The sequence below is a fragment of the Carassius auratus genome, chromosome 20 (assembly GCF_003368295.1).
Source record: "Carassius auratus strain Wakin chromosome 20, ASM336829v1, whole genome shotgun sequence".
Classification (NCBI taxonomy): Eukaryota; Metazoa; Chordata; class Actinopteri; order Cypriniformes; family Cyprinidae; genus Carassius; species Carassius auratus.
This window is the reverse complement of record NC_039262.1, coordinates 9705660-9720922: the sequence shown is the minus strand read 5'-3', so window position 1 is coordinate 9720922 and position 15263 is coordinate 9705660. Positions and strand designations below refer to the sequence as shown.

The 15263-nt window shown below is 34.8% G+C and overlaps 2 protein-coding genes across 3 annotated transcripts in view; both read right to left on the bottom strand.

Annotated features, from left to right (window-relative positions):
• Positions 1–2424: 2424 nt before the first annotated feature.
• On the bottom strand, positions 2425–9215 carry LOC113120825 (saccharopine dehydrogenase-like oxidoreductase). The gene is made up of 12 exons (XM_026290902.1): positions 8594–9215; positions 7313–7422; positions 7029–7109; positions 6433–6562; positions 5914–5963; positions 5543–5673; positions 5253–5370; positions 4059–4178; positions 3859–3915; positions 3631–3742; positions 3466–3547; positions 2425–2823 (listed from the first exon to the last, which is right to left on the bottom strand). The coding sequence occupies exons 1-12, from the start codon at positions 8790–8792 to the stop codon at positions 2724–2726; spliced, it is 1290 nt and encodes a 429-aa protein (XP_026146687.1). The 5' UTR covers positions 8793–9215; the 3' UTR covers positions 2425–2723.
• Positions 9216–9754: 539 nt separating this feature from the next.
• LOC113120826 (consortin-like) overlaps positions 9755–15263 on the bottom strand; it is an 8792-nt gene continuing 3283 nt past the window's right edge. The window contains exons 4-10 of one of the 2 annotated variants that reach the window (XM_026290905.1): positions 14321–14351; positions 13653–13739; positions 13013–13130; positions 12845–12866; positions 12467–12763; positions 11165–11288; positions 9755–11062 (exon numbers count right to left, since the gene is read on the bottom strand). In XM_026290905.1, the coding sequence (XP_026146690.1) occupies positions 10851–11062; positions 11165–11288; positions 12467–12763; positions 12845–12866; positions 13013–13130; positions 13653–13739; positions 14321–14351 (891 nt within the window). In that variant the 3' untranslated portion in view covers positions 9755–10850. The remainder of the gene's footprint in view (positions 11063–11164; positions 11289–12466; positions 12764–12844; positions 12867–13012; positions 13131–13652; positions 13740–14320; positions 14352–15263) is intronic. The other variant, XM_026290904.1, reaches the window with a different exon arrangement.

Genomic DNA, 15263 nt, shown 5'->3' with positions numbered 1-15263 from the left:
CGCTCACAGCAACACATTAGCACGGCTTCACCGGATCTGTCCAGATCTTTGACACGTTCCTGTGGCAAGCCGAGAAAGATCACACACAGCCCTAACCCTCTGAGATTACACGTGCGGCCGTTTAATGCGATCCTCCAGACTACCGCCTGTGCTTCTCAGGAGGGGTGGAGGAGGGAGGACTGAGATGGAGGGTGATGTTTGGGCAAAATGAACGCACAAGGGAGGGCGTCTTACATAATGCTTTGTGGTAGATTCTGAGTACCAGGCACTTTAAAACATGGCAAGAGAAACAATGTTCCTCTAGAGAACTGGAATGAGGGAGGAGAGGAGGAAGGAGATAGGAAAGAGAAAGACAGAGTACTGAAGAAGACTGATAAGGGTTTTATGTACAATGTGCAAAAATCTCACATTTTTGTGTGAACTATCCCTTTAAGGTATACTCTTTTCCACAAGGTTTGTAATGACTTTTTCGCTAACAATAGCCAGTGCTGACATCTTCCTTCAGTAAATGACACATCTTTCCCTTGGGAAGTGACACAAACATGACAAAGTATTAGAAGTTCTTGTAAATTGATGAAGCCTAACCACCTGCGCTTATTTAAAGACACAGTTCACCTAAAATAAAAATTGTGTCATCGTTTACTCATCCTCAAGTTGTTCCAAACCTGTACGAGTTTCTTTTTTTCTGTTGGACACACACACACACACACGCACATAAATATATATTATATAAAAAAATACATAAAAAAATACTATGGAAGTCAATGGCTACCAGCAACTGTTTGGTTACCATCAGTCTTTAAAATATCTTCTTTTATGTTCACCAGAAGAAATAAACTCGTACAGGGTTATAACAATTTGAGGGAGAGGAAATTAAAGTGTTTTAAGGTGAACTATCCCTTTAAGACTTTTTAGTAGTAAACTTTTATTTAAAAAATACTTCCTGATTAGAACACATGCATTTATATATATATATATATATATATATATATATATATATATATATATATATATATATATATATATATATATATATATATATATACATATATATATATATATATATATATATATATATATATATATATATATAAATAAACATGGTACTGCATATATCATTTCTTTTATAATTCACCCTTAATGCATGTAAGCAAAATCTGTGATTACAACACACTCTACTGTTGCCCCCTCTTTAGTCAAGTGTGACAATACACATTAAAACAAGCGCCATCACAGCATCTCTTTATTTCCTGTGAGACTGCGTCATACTAACTCAACCCGCTTCAACCCTGGCCTGCATCTTTAAGTCCCCGTTCTTCATCCACTGCGACCCCCAGCCACCTCTCTTCTTTCCCTTAAAAAGATCTATTCATTGCCTTTTCTAATCTCCCCAAACAACGTCTACCCCTCTCAAACCAAATGACCTTTCCTGTCATCTCCACATAAATAATCGGCAGATGTGGAAATAGAAAAAGGAGACCCCTAGTGGCGGAGTCCTGTCAAAAGCATGTAGGGACAGAGATTAAAAGCCAAATTCACAAATGTTAAGATCTCTCTTTATTCTGCAAAAATTTAATAAATATAGATTTGTAACAGACAAACTGTATCAGGAAAGGGATACTAGTGTCATTTAATGTGACTTAAGTGTCCAAAAGTGTTTTGGGCTCACAGTACATACTTCAAGATCTGAGACATTTAACCCTCAAGCATTCTTCACATAGAAGCCTTTAATTGGTCTTAGGTGTGATCCCAGTGTTTTTTAAATAAATGTCATATCACTATCTTCAATAAAATAAAAACGATCAATATATGCAATTTTTTTGTTTTTTATTTACCTCCAAATTTTTATGTAAAATATGCTTATGTGTATGTTATATTTAATATTTATTTTACTTATGTAAAAAATTATTCTAGTAAATTCAGACATCCAAAATCTAATGATTTGGTGACTTTGGTGACATCTGGTGAGATATGATGCCATAAAAATATAAAAAAAATATCAGTTGTACTTAATGGCTGAATATATGCTAAAATCTATAAGTCACTGTTTTAACGAACTTAACCGCTAACGTTTTAGATTTTATCACAAGTTAAAATTGCAGAAAATTGTTGGGTGAGGCAATACAAAAATGCTAAAATATGCTTAAAGACAAATCTGACCATGATAAGGGAAAGACAATTGAGTCATTTATTTCTAACAAAGATGTTAGAAAATTGTATATAGGTGTGTGTGTGTTTGTAATATTGAGAATGTTGTATAGGCTCATCCCTTCATTTATGTGTATTTATGATGTGCATCGTGTTGGATATATAGATTTTTATTAGGTAAATAAAAAATTCTCTGAATTATAGTATCTCCCATTAATTTCCGACGGGTCCCCTCTAAGGAAAAAATATGTTTGTGTGTGTGTGTGTGTGTGTGTGTATATATATATATATATATAATAATTTTTTTTTTACACTTAACTTTGCTGTACCGAGTAATTTTTTTTTTGTGTGTGTGTGAGTTTAGCTGGCATAATTAGTAGAAGCAGTTAAGTCTTGTACCGCTCAGATTAAAGGAAACTATAAAAGTAAAAGATTTTGCCCAAATTTTTCCCAGAGGATGCTTGAGGGTTGATGAATCACAAAAAAGTAAAGACATACAACACATTTGACTATATTTATATAATAAAAGAGATCAGCTAGGCTGATTGAATCTGAGAGAGTAAGAGGACTCCTGTCTATTGTCCGTTCTTCAGTGAGAATTGGACTCCGTGTTTGTTCAGACGGTCGATTAGGGTGGTTCTTGCAAACGCTGACCCTGGAGTGTACACACCACCCCTGTGAGGACCAATAAAAGGATGTTGCATGAGACAGCATGTCATACATGCTACACAAATAACACTGAGTATTCACGGCATCAATCTTTAAAATTTCACTCTAACATTTGCAGTGTCTTAAAAAAAATGAAGATCAGGGCTGCGATTCCCAAAACCTTTTACCTTAAGCTGTACCTTAACGCTAACATGTGTGTCCCGAAACTTTCTTAGTTAAGTATACTTTCAGTAAGTCATACTTTCATAATGTTGGTCTGGACCACTCTTAGCTATACCTTATAATTGTGGACAGTTCACATTTCTTTACATGTCAGTCTATATGAATGTAGGAAATATATGAAAGCTCAAAAGAACGGCATTTCCTTGAAATAGAATTCCTTGGTAACCCTATAAATGTCTTTACTGTCACTTAAACAATTTAATGCATCCTTGTTGAATAAAATCATTAAGAAAAATCTTACTGACGACCACAAACTTGAACAATAGTGTATATGCAATTTGGAATTGTAGTTTATTTACTTTGTTTAACTAACAGAGAATATTATTTATTTTTTATTTTTTAAGAATTGCCCATATCTGTTTTTTTAATTCCACAGGACCAGTATTAAGCATCATCTATATATTATGTTGCGGTCATTTTACTCACTTATTCGGGAGACAGTGATGTTCATTAAGCAGTGTAATAGCTGCCTGCACCATGGTAACCGGTGTTGCGATGTATCCTGGCTCTGCAAAATATAGCAGTAGTGACCATATCTAAGTATTTGGGGTGAATATTTTGAGTCGGATCAAATAGAGAGCAGGACAATACCTGGTCCTGTTACTTCAGTGCTGATTTTGGCATTTGGTTTGCCCTGAGAGGGGTCATGACCAGACGTGTAGCCCTCCCCCATGAACCTCAAGCTGAAAGAGGTTCCATCCATCTGGAATAAGACAAGAATTAACTTAACTTTAACTTCGGCAACATAACCAAGGGCTGTGTATGACAGATGTTAGCATTTCATATTGTGTTTTAGACATTTCAGTGAATCTTTTGTACCTGCTTTCTTGTTGGTCCCGTCTTGGAGAACAAACCAAATGAGAAAAATTCTGGAAACTAATTGAAACACACACACACACACACATTTGAGTTGAAATTCATGAGTTTATGTAAGCTTCTTGATGTTCTGTGGTATGAATGAGAGTTTTGTCCATTAAATTTTCAACAGTAATGCAATGACTTTTAAAATGGTACTGGACCTCAGTAAGCAATCCCCTGCCAAGACTAAATTTGACCATGAACCAGAAGACGACACCTGCAAAGAGGGTCTTCAGCACGGAGAAGAGACCACCAATACCTACATATGCCATATACTGAACCTGAGGACAAGAGCAAAGAGGAACCAATTCAAAACTGCTGGCAACAACAACAAAGTGAGTAAGACATTGAAATGCACACATTTGTGACACTTGTGTTAAATTAATAACACATACTTTTTGGTCCACAGTAAAACATCAATCATAAATGACCATATTGACATCATCCAGTACACTGTGGTCATTGCTATGGAGATGAAAGAGCAGTACGATTAATCACAAAGACTGTGAATCATCCCCTGCTCTTTCCATGTGGGCTCTCAGTGCACTATCACAGTAATCATGCTCGCACAAGACAGAGCGAAAAGAAATGTAATTAAAACTGCTAAGAGGCATAATGGTGTTTGGAAAGCAAGGGAAGAAGCTGTCAAAGACTGCCTTTTTAAGAGGAAACAGAAGGGTAGTCAAGAACCCATTAGATCTTCTTTGAAAGAGCAGTTTAAGAAAAATGAATACTGGGTTTCTGCAGCGCTGGGATAAAATTATTCTGCTAATAAAAACTGACTGGCATGGTCCACATAACATAAATTTTGACTTGTATTAGTCGCATTGCTATAAATGGCAAATTAGGGAAAAGGATAACATTAATAAAGAGAAAAGAAAAAAATTAAATATACCAAAATAGATATTATATATAATTATGTTTTAAGTTTTTATTCATATTTATAAATATTTAAATGTTCAGCCATGAGAAATTTACAATATTTAGATAACTGATATATACAATTTGAGATTTTCACAATAAACCAAAAGTAAAAATGTAAACCAAAATGTTTTCATTTATTAATAAAAAAATTGTTATATATAAATAAATATACATAAACTGTAAAAAACTAAATAAGATGTAATATATAAAATAAATATGAATATATATATATATATATATATATATATATATATATATATATATATATATATATATATATATACATACATACACACACACACACATACATGTATAAAATAAAATAAATATAAAACATATATTACTGTGAGTAATAATTTATTTAAAAATGATTATTGTTGTGCCAGAAGTGTGTGTGATTGTGTGATTTTTTTGCCAGTCTATAGACTCACAGGGCTGTGTTTATGTTCCTCGTGCATATAGCGCTGAGTCCGTCGCACCACAGATGGATCTGAGCCCATGAAGGGAATGGCATACTGCTCAATCTCCTTACTGAAGAACAAAGCTCCCCTGGGTACACCAAAATAGCAAGCAAATGAACACGAGTAAAGATTTTCATCCTGAGAACTATTCTCCTTCACTCCTCTGGGAGTCAGCTGCTATATAAAGCAGACAACTCATGATTAAGATAGTATTAATGGGATGAAATGCTGAGAATGATTTTATAAATACTTTAAATCACCTCTTTTTAATTCTAGCGCCAACAGCTGGCAGAGGTTTATGCCCAAACTTCCTCCTTATTCTTCTGAGACTGGCACTGTCAGCAAAGCCAAAGATGGCAGACTGCCACGTTGCATCATGGCCACATCCTCCCTGATGAAGAAGACAAGACAGCTGAACAAAAGCCAAGACATCAACTACTTTATTGTGGACACCCAATGGGCCTGATGCAAACAGTCTGCCATAGCTCTCTTCATACTCGATTAAAACAGCAGGAAATATGATAACTTAAACTTAGATCAAACCAACCTTTGAGAGCTCATACTCAACAAGTCAGTCAAATTCCTGTGGACCCTTAAAACAGATCTGCAAACATGAGGAGTTGTTGCTCACCTCAGGTCCTGTGTTGATGGTTAAGAAGCTCTCCACAGCAGTGAGCGTTCCTGTGAAAGCCAGGCAGAGGAGTGGTCAGGCATCTGCTGCTCTGCAGGCACGTTTGCCCACAGCAGCGCTTCAAAGGCCAACGACAGACACTCGCATCCTGTAAGCACTGAGCGCCTTTGCCTTTTTCAGTAATATGCCCAACTAATTGGGATGAGATTAAAGATCTGACTGCACAAGAGCCATTGATGCAAAGGTCAAAGGGCACACACAGGGTAAATATCACAGTAATGTACTGTATGCATGTTTTACCATTAGGACACTGATGCACAACACCTCTAAGCCTGTTAAGTCAGGATCAGATTTTTTTCTCTAATACACTGAAGTTTCCCTGCTCTCTCTCTCTCTCTCTCTCTCTCTCTCTCTCTCTCTCTCTCTATATATATATATATATATATATAATCAATAATTTTAATAATAATAATACATTAACAAAAAATGTATAAAAAAAATCACAGACATGCAACCCACCTCTGAATTGATCCTGTGTATAAAGGATGCCCATATCTGCTGGAATTGAATCAAATCCACAGCTTCCAATGATATACACACCCTTCTCCTGAGCGTTACTGTGGTACTTCAGCTGTATCCCTTCTAAAAACTAAAAAAAACAAATCAAGGATCCAAAATATTTTTCAGGTGTCAGGTTTTATAGTCATTATATTCAGCAAGGATGCGTTCAATTAACATAAAAGATTTTCATTTTGAATAAATGCTTTTCTTTTGAACCTTCTATTCATTAAAGGATCCTGAAAAGATGCATCAAGGTTTCCAAAAAATATTAAGTAGCACATCATTGAAAATAATAAGAAATATTTCTCAAGCACCAAATCAGCATATTAGAATGATTTTTGAAAGATCATGTGAAAGACTGGAGTAACAACTGCTGAAAATTATGCTTTGCCATCACATGAATAAATACAATGTAAACATTTTCTATTAACATTAAAATAGAAAACAGTTTGTCTAAATTATATACTTTCAACCTTACAGACTCCAAACTTTTCAATGGTATGTTTTTCAAAAGTAGATTATTAAAAAAATTGTTAGATGGAAACATTAGCTACCTGCGGTTCTCCACAGATATCAATGCAGTGTGCCCCATTCTCAATGCAGGCCTTCACCACCGGCTCTCCGTAGAATCTGTACTGTTGAGAGAAGACACCTCAGCACCACGCCATTTCACAGTCAACAGTTCTCTCAGAATAACACAACTCCATAATCCATTTATCTTTTTTTTTCTTTCATAGAGCTATCGTTGGCCTATGGGTGCACTGGGACAGGTGTGACTGCACAGATGTGTAAATTGACCCCTTCCTGTGCTTTTTTACAATAGTCTTTGTGGACTTACTGGTCCCACGCAGTTGAGCACAATGATTCCTTGTTTGCACATGATGGCCAATGACTCTGGCTCGGCTACATCTGCTACAATAACCTCCACACACTTCAGCTCTGGTTTACCTGCAGAAAAATGACAAATGGATCTTTGTTCTCTAACAGCTCAAAATGCTGCAAATAAATTATACAATTTTATGTAATGCATAGATAGATAGATAGATAGATAGATAGATAGATAGATAGATAGATAGATAGATAGATAGATAGATCACTGTATCACTTTACTCTTTAAACTATTGCATAGCTTTAAAATCCTCGATTATCAGTACAGCCTATTCCAGATGATGATGGGATTGTCCAAACCTTATGGCTTTAATCAACAATATTCTCAAACCCTGTAATCCCATCCCATAATCTCAACAGACAAAAGCTGCTGAAGCTCATCTAATACTATGAGCTGACTGCATGTCTAGCCTTGACTGTATGGCAATTCATTCTATACCCAATACAAACTATGACCTCTCATAAATAACATATGTGCATTGTAATTCTTTGTTGCTTTGTCTCAAAGAAAAAACAGTGGCACTAACACGATGGTCCTAGAGAATAAAAACATAGTCTTTTATATATATATATATATATATATATATATATATATATATATATATATATATATACATATATATACACGCACGCGCACACACACACACACACACGCACAATGGTACCACGTTATTAGCATGTTCATATCTGTAATGAATATTAATAACAAATTAACTGTAAAATAAAGCATGTTTAATATAATAAATAAAACAAATTTATATAATAATATCATAGAAAAATAATAATAATTCATTTTATTTTAATAATATAAACATTTTTAAAGATATAAAAAGTTTGTAATTTTTTGCAATATATATATATATATATATATATATATATATATATATATATATATATATATATATATATATATATCGCACTTGACACTATAGAACATATGTGGTATTTTAGGGTACCATGACATTTCATTATTATGCTACAAAGTCACACGTAGGCTATGTTTAAAATAATTAAATTGTAATTGATAATTTAAAACACATGTACACATATTGTGGCGCTGCTTGTAAATAGGTTCTATTATTTTCGGTTCTATTATTTTTTTAAATTCTATTTCTGTTCAATATGTTCAATAATTCAGTACATTTATATTATATGTGGCATGGACACTTTAATGTAAAGTACAATAACAAAAAACTTCCAAGTCCAAAGGTATACACAGTCAAACACGTACGCAGAGCGTCAGCTGCCTGAACGAGCGTTTTCTCCAGTCGGTCGCGGTTTCGTCCGGCTACAGCCCATTGTAACGTCCCTCCTGGGCCCTCGTTACACATCCGTGAAACCTCCTCCATAACAAACTGGCCGGTAAAACCGCTCGCTCCGAACACTATGATATGGTACGGTCTTTTGCTTGACGTTGTGAGCGTCGCCATTGTTGTGTGTTGATCCGCGTGCGAGGCAAACACAGACGAGGTAAGAGCGACTGCTGCGGCTCCACTGCTGTCAGTGTACAGTGTGCGTGCAAAATACACACGTCTAGTGCATCAGATTGTGTTTCTGATAAATGTAGCTCAACCATAAATAATCCAACTGTTTGTGGGTGAAGATTCCAGAAACTGTCACACATTGAAGAAGAGAGACATCTCGTGCTGGAAAGGAGATATTACTACAACAGTAACACAGAGGAGGGTGTTTTTCTGAACATTAACATATAATATGAGAGCAAACATATGTATATACCTAGCAATAAATTACATTTAAATGTGAGTTGATAAATTGTAAGATCACAGCTTGTTAGTGACTGAATTAACACTGTTTTGACACATTTTACAGTTTAACACAATTTTATATTTATGAATAATTTTTTTATTACAAATTATTAATGAATGAATTTATTGTTCATGTTTCAGACGTTTGGGCCCCACTGTACGTGACGATTCACATATTAAAAATGATGTAATTAAGCAATATAAATTATGTCCATACATACTTTACATTACAACTTCATGTTCAAATTCAATAATATTGTTCGGTTGGCAAGGCAATCGTGATCATGAAATTGACTCTTGATAAAGGCTGGTGTCACTATAATATTTTTTTGCTCTGTGCATCTTAAAGCTTTTACTGTCAGAGAAGTTGTTATTGAATTCTGAAATGAAATTAGCTATGAGTAAGTCTGTGGGTTTCCAAAGAGAAATGCTCCTTACTTCACCATAGGTTTTATTATGTGTGCCAGTTCCATTTACTGCTGCATCATTCAGAGGACTAGTCCAATATTATTAAGGACAGAGATACAGCATAAACCACTTTCTAAATATAAAAAACGCATTTCTAGTCATAAAGAGATTATGTATACTACTTGGGAAAGAAAAAAGTATATACTGTACAATGAAACGGGTTTCTGGTTCTGAATATTCCACAAATATTCCACAAAAACTCACTCACTTTGACTGCTGAACACAAATAATAATTGTAATTAAAACTGATTAACTGCCTTCTTTTATACTGTACAATTATAAAATTTTATATTTTGTAACTGCTGACTAAGTGTCGAAGCAACAATTAACTGACATCAAGTCAGAACAATCAATCATCGTTATTATTCAGCCAGTTTATGTTCTCTGTTAATAATAAAGCCATTTTGGTTAGTTAGTTAAAATTATATTATTATTATATATTAAGTTAATATCCCACAGTTAAAGCAATAATGCACCCAGAAATAAATATGTACTCACTCTCAGGCCATTCAAAAAGTAGATGAGTTTATCTATATAATTCATCATCAAGATGTTTTTAACTTCAAACAGTTGCTTCCGGTTAAGATTTAAGTTGTTTATCAATAATATTGCTTTCTTGGTTAATATTTGTTTGTTTCTTATAAATGTAGCTTTTTATACATCAAGATGCATTGGTGCAATGCTACATTTGATGCAATGCTACATTTCTCCAAATATGTTCTGATGAAGAAACAAACTCATCTACATCTCGGATGGCCTTAAGATAAGTAAATTATGAGCCAGTTCTCATTTTTGAGTGAACTATTCCTTCAACATACACCAATTTATGCTTATTTTTGTTGATACTGTATGCATTTCAATGATTATAGCACCGATGAAAGATAGCGTATTTGGAATATAGTGTCTTGGAGTACTAAAATGTAAAAAAAAAAACAATATCACTGGCTCTATAGGCAGTTATTTCAATGCATGTATAGTTACTGATTCAAAGAATGGCAGTGGTACAGTATATTAAGATTATCTGTAATAAGTGGTATATAAGGATTATCTGTAAAGACCTGTTTTTGAACCAATATTAAATACATTATACAAATGTATTTATTCATTAATAGGAAGCACTGTGTGAATCACGAAAGCAACATTTATTAAGGCCAGTCTGGTAATGTGCATTAAGTGCATATTATCTCAAGAGGAATACTGTTAATCATTGGAAATTATAATCTAAAGAAACAGTTCCACTGCATGAAACAGCTGCTATGATGCATCAGAAGAGAGCCACTGTGCGAGAGCGTCCACTCCTCGTCGTACAGGTCCAAAGTAAAAGTCCACGTTTTGCGAGAAGTCAGCGCACACGTTTGAGTACGCCTCTCCAACGAGACAATAAAGCGCAGTCCCACCCGTGCTGATCACCACAGTAACCAGACACAGGATGAGAAGGATCAGGCAAGAGTTTCTGGGCGACTCATCTGTATGCATGAGAAAGATGAGCTTTGATCAGTCTCACATTAATGCAAAACAGAAATCTGAATACATAAAGGCACTGTCTGAATATATGCTTACAATCGTACCTTGATCGAAAGCATTGCCCGGCTCTCTAAAGCGGACCCTGCGATTAGTTGAGTCTTTTAGCAGTGCAGCTTTCTTTGTTTCTCTCTTCTTTAAAATAGACACTAAGCCATCTGAGGGAATCCTCTACAGAAGTAAAGTATGAAGATGCTTTAAGAAAATAGACTGTACAATATGATGCAGAATTATTTTTAAGAATACATTCATAGCAAAAAATGTAATAACAACCAGTAACCACAAGGGGTCAGTATGTGCAACATCATAATGAAGCAGACGTACAGTAAGGATGCCTTGGGGGGGAAAAAAGTAAACTTTTCATAGACATGATATTTGATTTTAACTGCTTTTTTTAAGCACATCTTTATGTAATTTTATATATTTTCTAAAATCAAAACAAGTGTACTTATGTAAAGCATGACAAAAGATTAACAAAACAGTGATCTAAAAATAATAATAATAATTTAACATCATTACAAAGTGCACTTTTTAAAAGAGTACTTCAGTGTAAGAAAGTCATGAACGTGTACTCGCTTTTTATGTGGACTTTTTATTTCTTATATTTTTTAAATATACTTTTTTAGATTTAAAGCACACTATAAGTGCACATTCAATTCATTTCAGCACACTTTTTTCACAAAGGACAGTTGACCTAATAATGAAAACCCTGCATTTTTACATGTTTGTTTTTTAATGTGGCTATTATTTTTGTTGTTGTTGTTGCTTTTCCAAGTCAAATCAGAGGCCAAAAGAAAATTGCCAAGTCTTCAAATCACTATAAAATAATAATGTACAACAAACAAAAAAATAATGTAATGCACATGTCGTGTGTGTTGATAAAAAAAAAAAAAAGTCCAGAACTCTTCACACACTCGCAGTGTGTGTCGGACGCAGCTCTGGAAAAGGTTTATGCAGCTGGACTGTTATTTAAGACGACCACACCCAATAGCTTTTGGAAACCATACACTCCCTGAACGCTTCTTTATAAAATTCCTGCAGATGGCTGCCATAACGCTGCGGATGACATCACGCTATTTTGCTTTCACGAAGCCGAGAAACCCTGTGGCTAAGAAATGTGGCCTGAGAATTGGAAGAAAGTCCCACTTGACCTTTTACAAAGTCATAAAAATTCAATTTGAGAACCCAGATTAATACATCGCATACTTAGGCCCTGAGGAATACAAATCGTTCAGTAAGCGGATGGTTTGGAAAGACTGCATCAGACGGATGGTGTCTCAGCATGCTTAGTTTTTCTAAGGGCAGATGGTAATATGTAAGAGATTAACATCGCTCCTACAGCGTCTTACCTCTTCTACCTGAATAAGGCTGGCCGGCTCATCCACAGGAACCTGGCCGTCGACGACTGTGTCATCCTGCAGCTCCTCATTCCAGAACTCATCCTCCTCAAGACCTTCCTCGTCCTCCTCCTCCTCCTCCTCATTCACTTCACAGTCCTCTTCTGGCTCCTGTTCAGCTTCTGGCCATGAGCAGTCCTCCGCCCGGTTCTCTCTCTGGGATGAGTTCACTGAAGCGTGTTCTTGTTTTGATCTTCTGTGTCTTGACACGAGGGCTGGGCTGTTGTGTAGTTTTATGTCGTCCATGTTCTGCAGTAACAGACTGCTTTAATCAGACTCACAAAAACTTCAACCGCATAGGTGGCTGACAAAACAAGTATAATATTTTACCTTTTCCAAAGAGAGGTTAGGTCTGAAAAGGGAGAAGTAGATTTGGTCAAATTAAATTTTCTGTGTAATATAATATGCCCATCTAAATATTTAATTTATGTTAGTATGTATATATAAATGAATGTATGCTATTATTATTATTTACTACTTGCTTGCACACTGTCTCACCTCTGGTGTGTTTTGCAGATATGACTCAACAGTTCCATATGCTCTCTCTCTCTGTCAGTTCCATTAGAGTTTAAAGGAGAGTTATTTTCAGTTAAGATGCTGATTTTCCTCTGGGACTCTGAAACCAAACGTACCTGTAAGGATGCTAGTCTTTGAATCATTTTGACTGTGTCTCATATTCTCCCATGCATTTACCTTCTCGTAGAATATGTGAAAGCAATCTAAAAACATACATGCTAGTCTCTTAGTTCCTAATCCTTGTACTAAAAAAAGCTACAGATATGTGACATTCTTCAGGTTTGCCAGTTAATCAGATAAGAAGGGAGAGTCAGTGATGCTGGTTAAGTAACAGAGTCACATGTGGTCTGGGCAATGAAGTGCAGTTGCGAAATGAGCAGTTTCCTGAGCTCAAACCATTCTACTTCTGTTAACTAATGAAGGATGAAACTAGCAATTGTCCCATTTACAGTACAAAAGGAGTCTCATCCTTACAAGATAAAACAATGCTTCAGGAAAATCCCTCACATGTAAATAGTGTAACCTCCTCTGGTTTTATATATATATATATATATATATATATATATATATATATATATATATATATATATATATATTATCCATAATCATATGGCTTCCTTACCCCATTTCTCTTGTATGGAGGCCAGATTAGACAGCAGTCTTTCATGATACAGCTTCTCCAGATGAAGAAACTCCACTGCCCACTGATCTGAAATGCTCTATGCTTAAAGAAACCATCCCTTAAAAGTGTGTGTATATACATCAACCCCCTCCCCCCATATATATATATATATATATATATATATGCATTAAATTGACCAGTTGCTAAATATTTCCATTTCAAATAAATGCTGCTCTTTTGAACTTTCTATCCATCAAATAATTAAAAACAAAACAAAAAAAATTGTATCATGTTTTCCACAAAAATATTAAGTAGCACAATTTGATACAAGAAATGTTTATTGAGAACCAAATCAGAATGATTTCTGAAGGATTATGTGACACAATAATGCAACCTTGGTGAACATAAGAGACTTAAAAAAAAAAAAAAAGGAAGACCATGTGATGACAATTATAAAATAAATATTTTTTTCACTGTTTCAAATTACTTAAAAATCTATCAACATCCTTCCTTTTGCAAGTCAACATGTTCAGACACACCCTAATGAGACTCTTGATTACGCTTGCACTGGTCGCTATGACAGCAGCAGCATCAACAGGGATCATTATTGACAGTAAAGGAAAGTCAGAGACGAAACAGGAGGACGATTTACATTCAAAAAAGGATACAGTCCTTTTCAAGGAAGTAGCCCTCTGCTATCTGTAATGGAAGGAAAATATCAGCAAGTAAAATTTTACATCTCCTTACCACATTTATCTTCCAAACACTCTCAGCTGGTCGATCAAAGTCTATTTCCTGTTAGACCTGGATCCAGAGTCTTGATTTCATTAGTTGCAGTGAAGAGCATCTTTAAAAGGATGGAACTGCTGAACATATGAACGGGTGAGACTGAGTGTGAACGAGGAGTCACGTGCAAGAAAGAACGGCTCTATCTTTCGCATCTAATGAATTCTCTTACATGAATCGTCTATATTTAGTGTAAGACAGGAAAATTAATTGTTTTCTACTGTACTCTTGATGTTATCAAACTAAAATAATCTCATTGAGGAGCAATTTGCTCCCCCTATTATAACTCTACAGGGAGACTGAAAAAACAACTCCAGTGAGAACATTTCGGTAGTTTGTCTTGTTGACAGATCTGATTATAAATGTGCATGGTGTTTAGTTTATAAATGTTGAAGCTTATTTGGATGCTGAAAAATAGTTCATTTTAGTACATGTTTTGGCTGAATTTTGTGAGGCAGTTTAAACAGAAAGTTAATGTAGCTTGTTTCTGACACAGGATAAAAAAATTAAAAAATCATTACTGTTTATCTCGCATTTTTTATCGTAAGCTCAAGATGACTTAACATCTCGTAATTCTCAGTTTACATCTCACAGTATTTTTTTTTTCTGAATTCTGAGTTTACATCCTGAAAATTTTTTCTTTACTGCTATGAAAAAAATAAGGTATTTGCAACTTTTAACTGACATTTCTTGCAACTGAGAGATTATGTAACAATTCTGACTTTTTATAAAATTGCAACATCTGTTTATGATGATTTATTCATATTCTGACTTTTATATCTCACAATTTTACCAGAAAAAAAGACCAAATTGGAAAATATAAAC

Excerpts from the sequence above, each read along its gene's own strand:
- LOC113120825 (XM_026290902.1), bottom strand. The coding sequence starts at position 8,792 with ATGGCGACGCTCACAACGTCAAGCAAAAGACCGTACCATATCATAGTG. Across the intron at positions 5,964-6,432 it reads TACACAGGATCAATTCAGAG|GAACGCTCACTGCTGTGGAG; the intron begins GTGGGTTGCATG and ends TGGCTTTCACAG. Across the intron at positions 4,179-5,252 it reads AGGAACATAAACACAGCCCT|GTTCAGTATATGGCATATGT; the intron begins GTGAGTCTATAG and ends TCTTGTCCTCAG.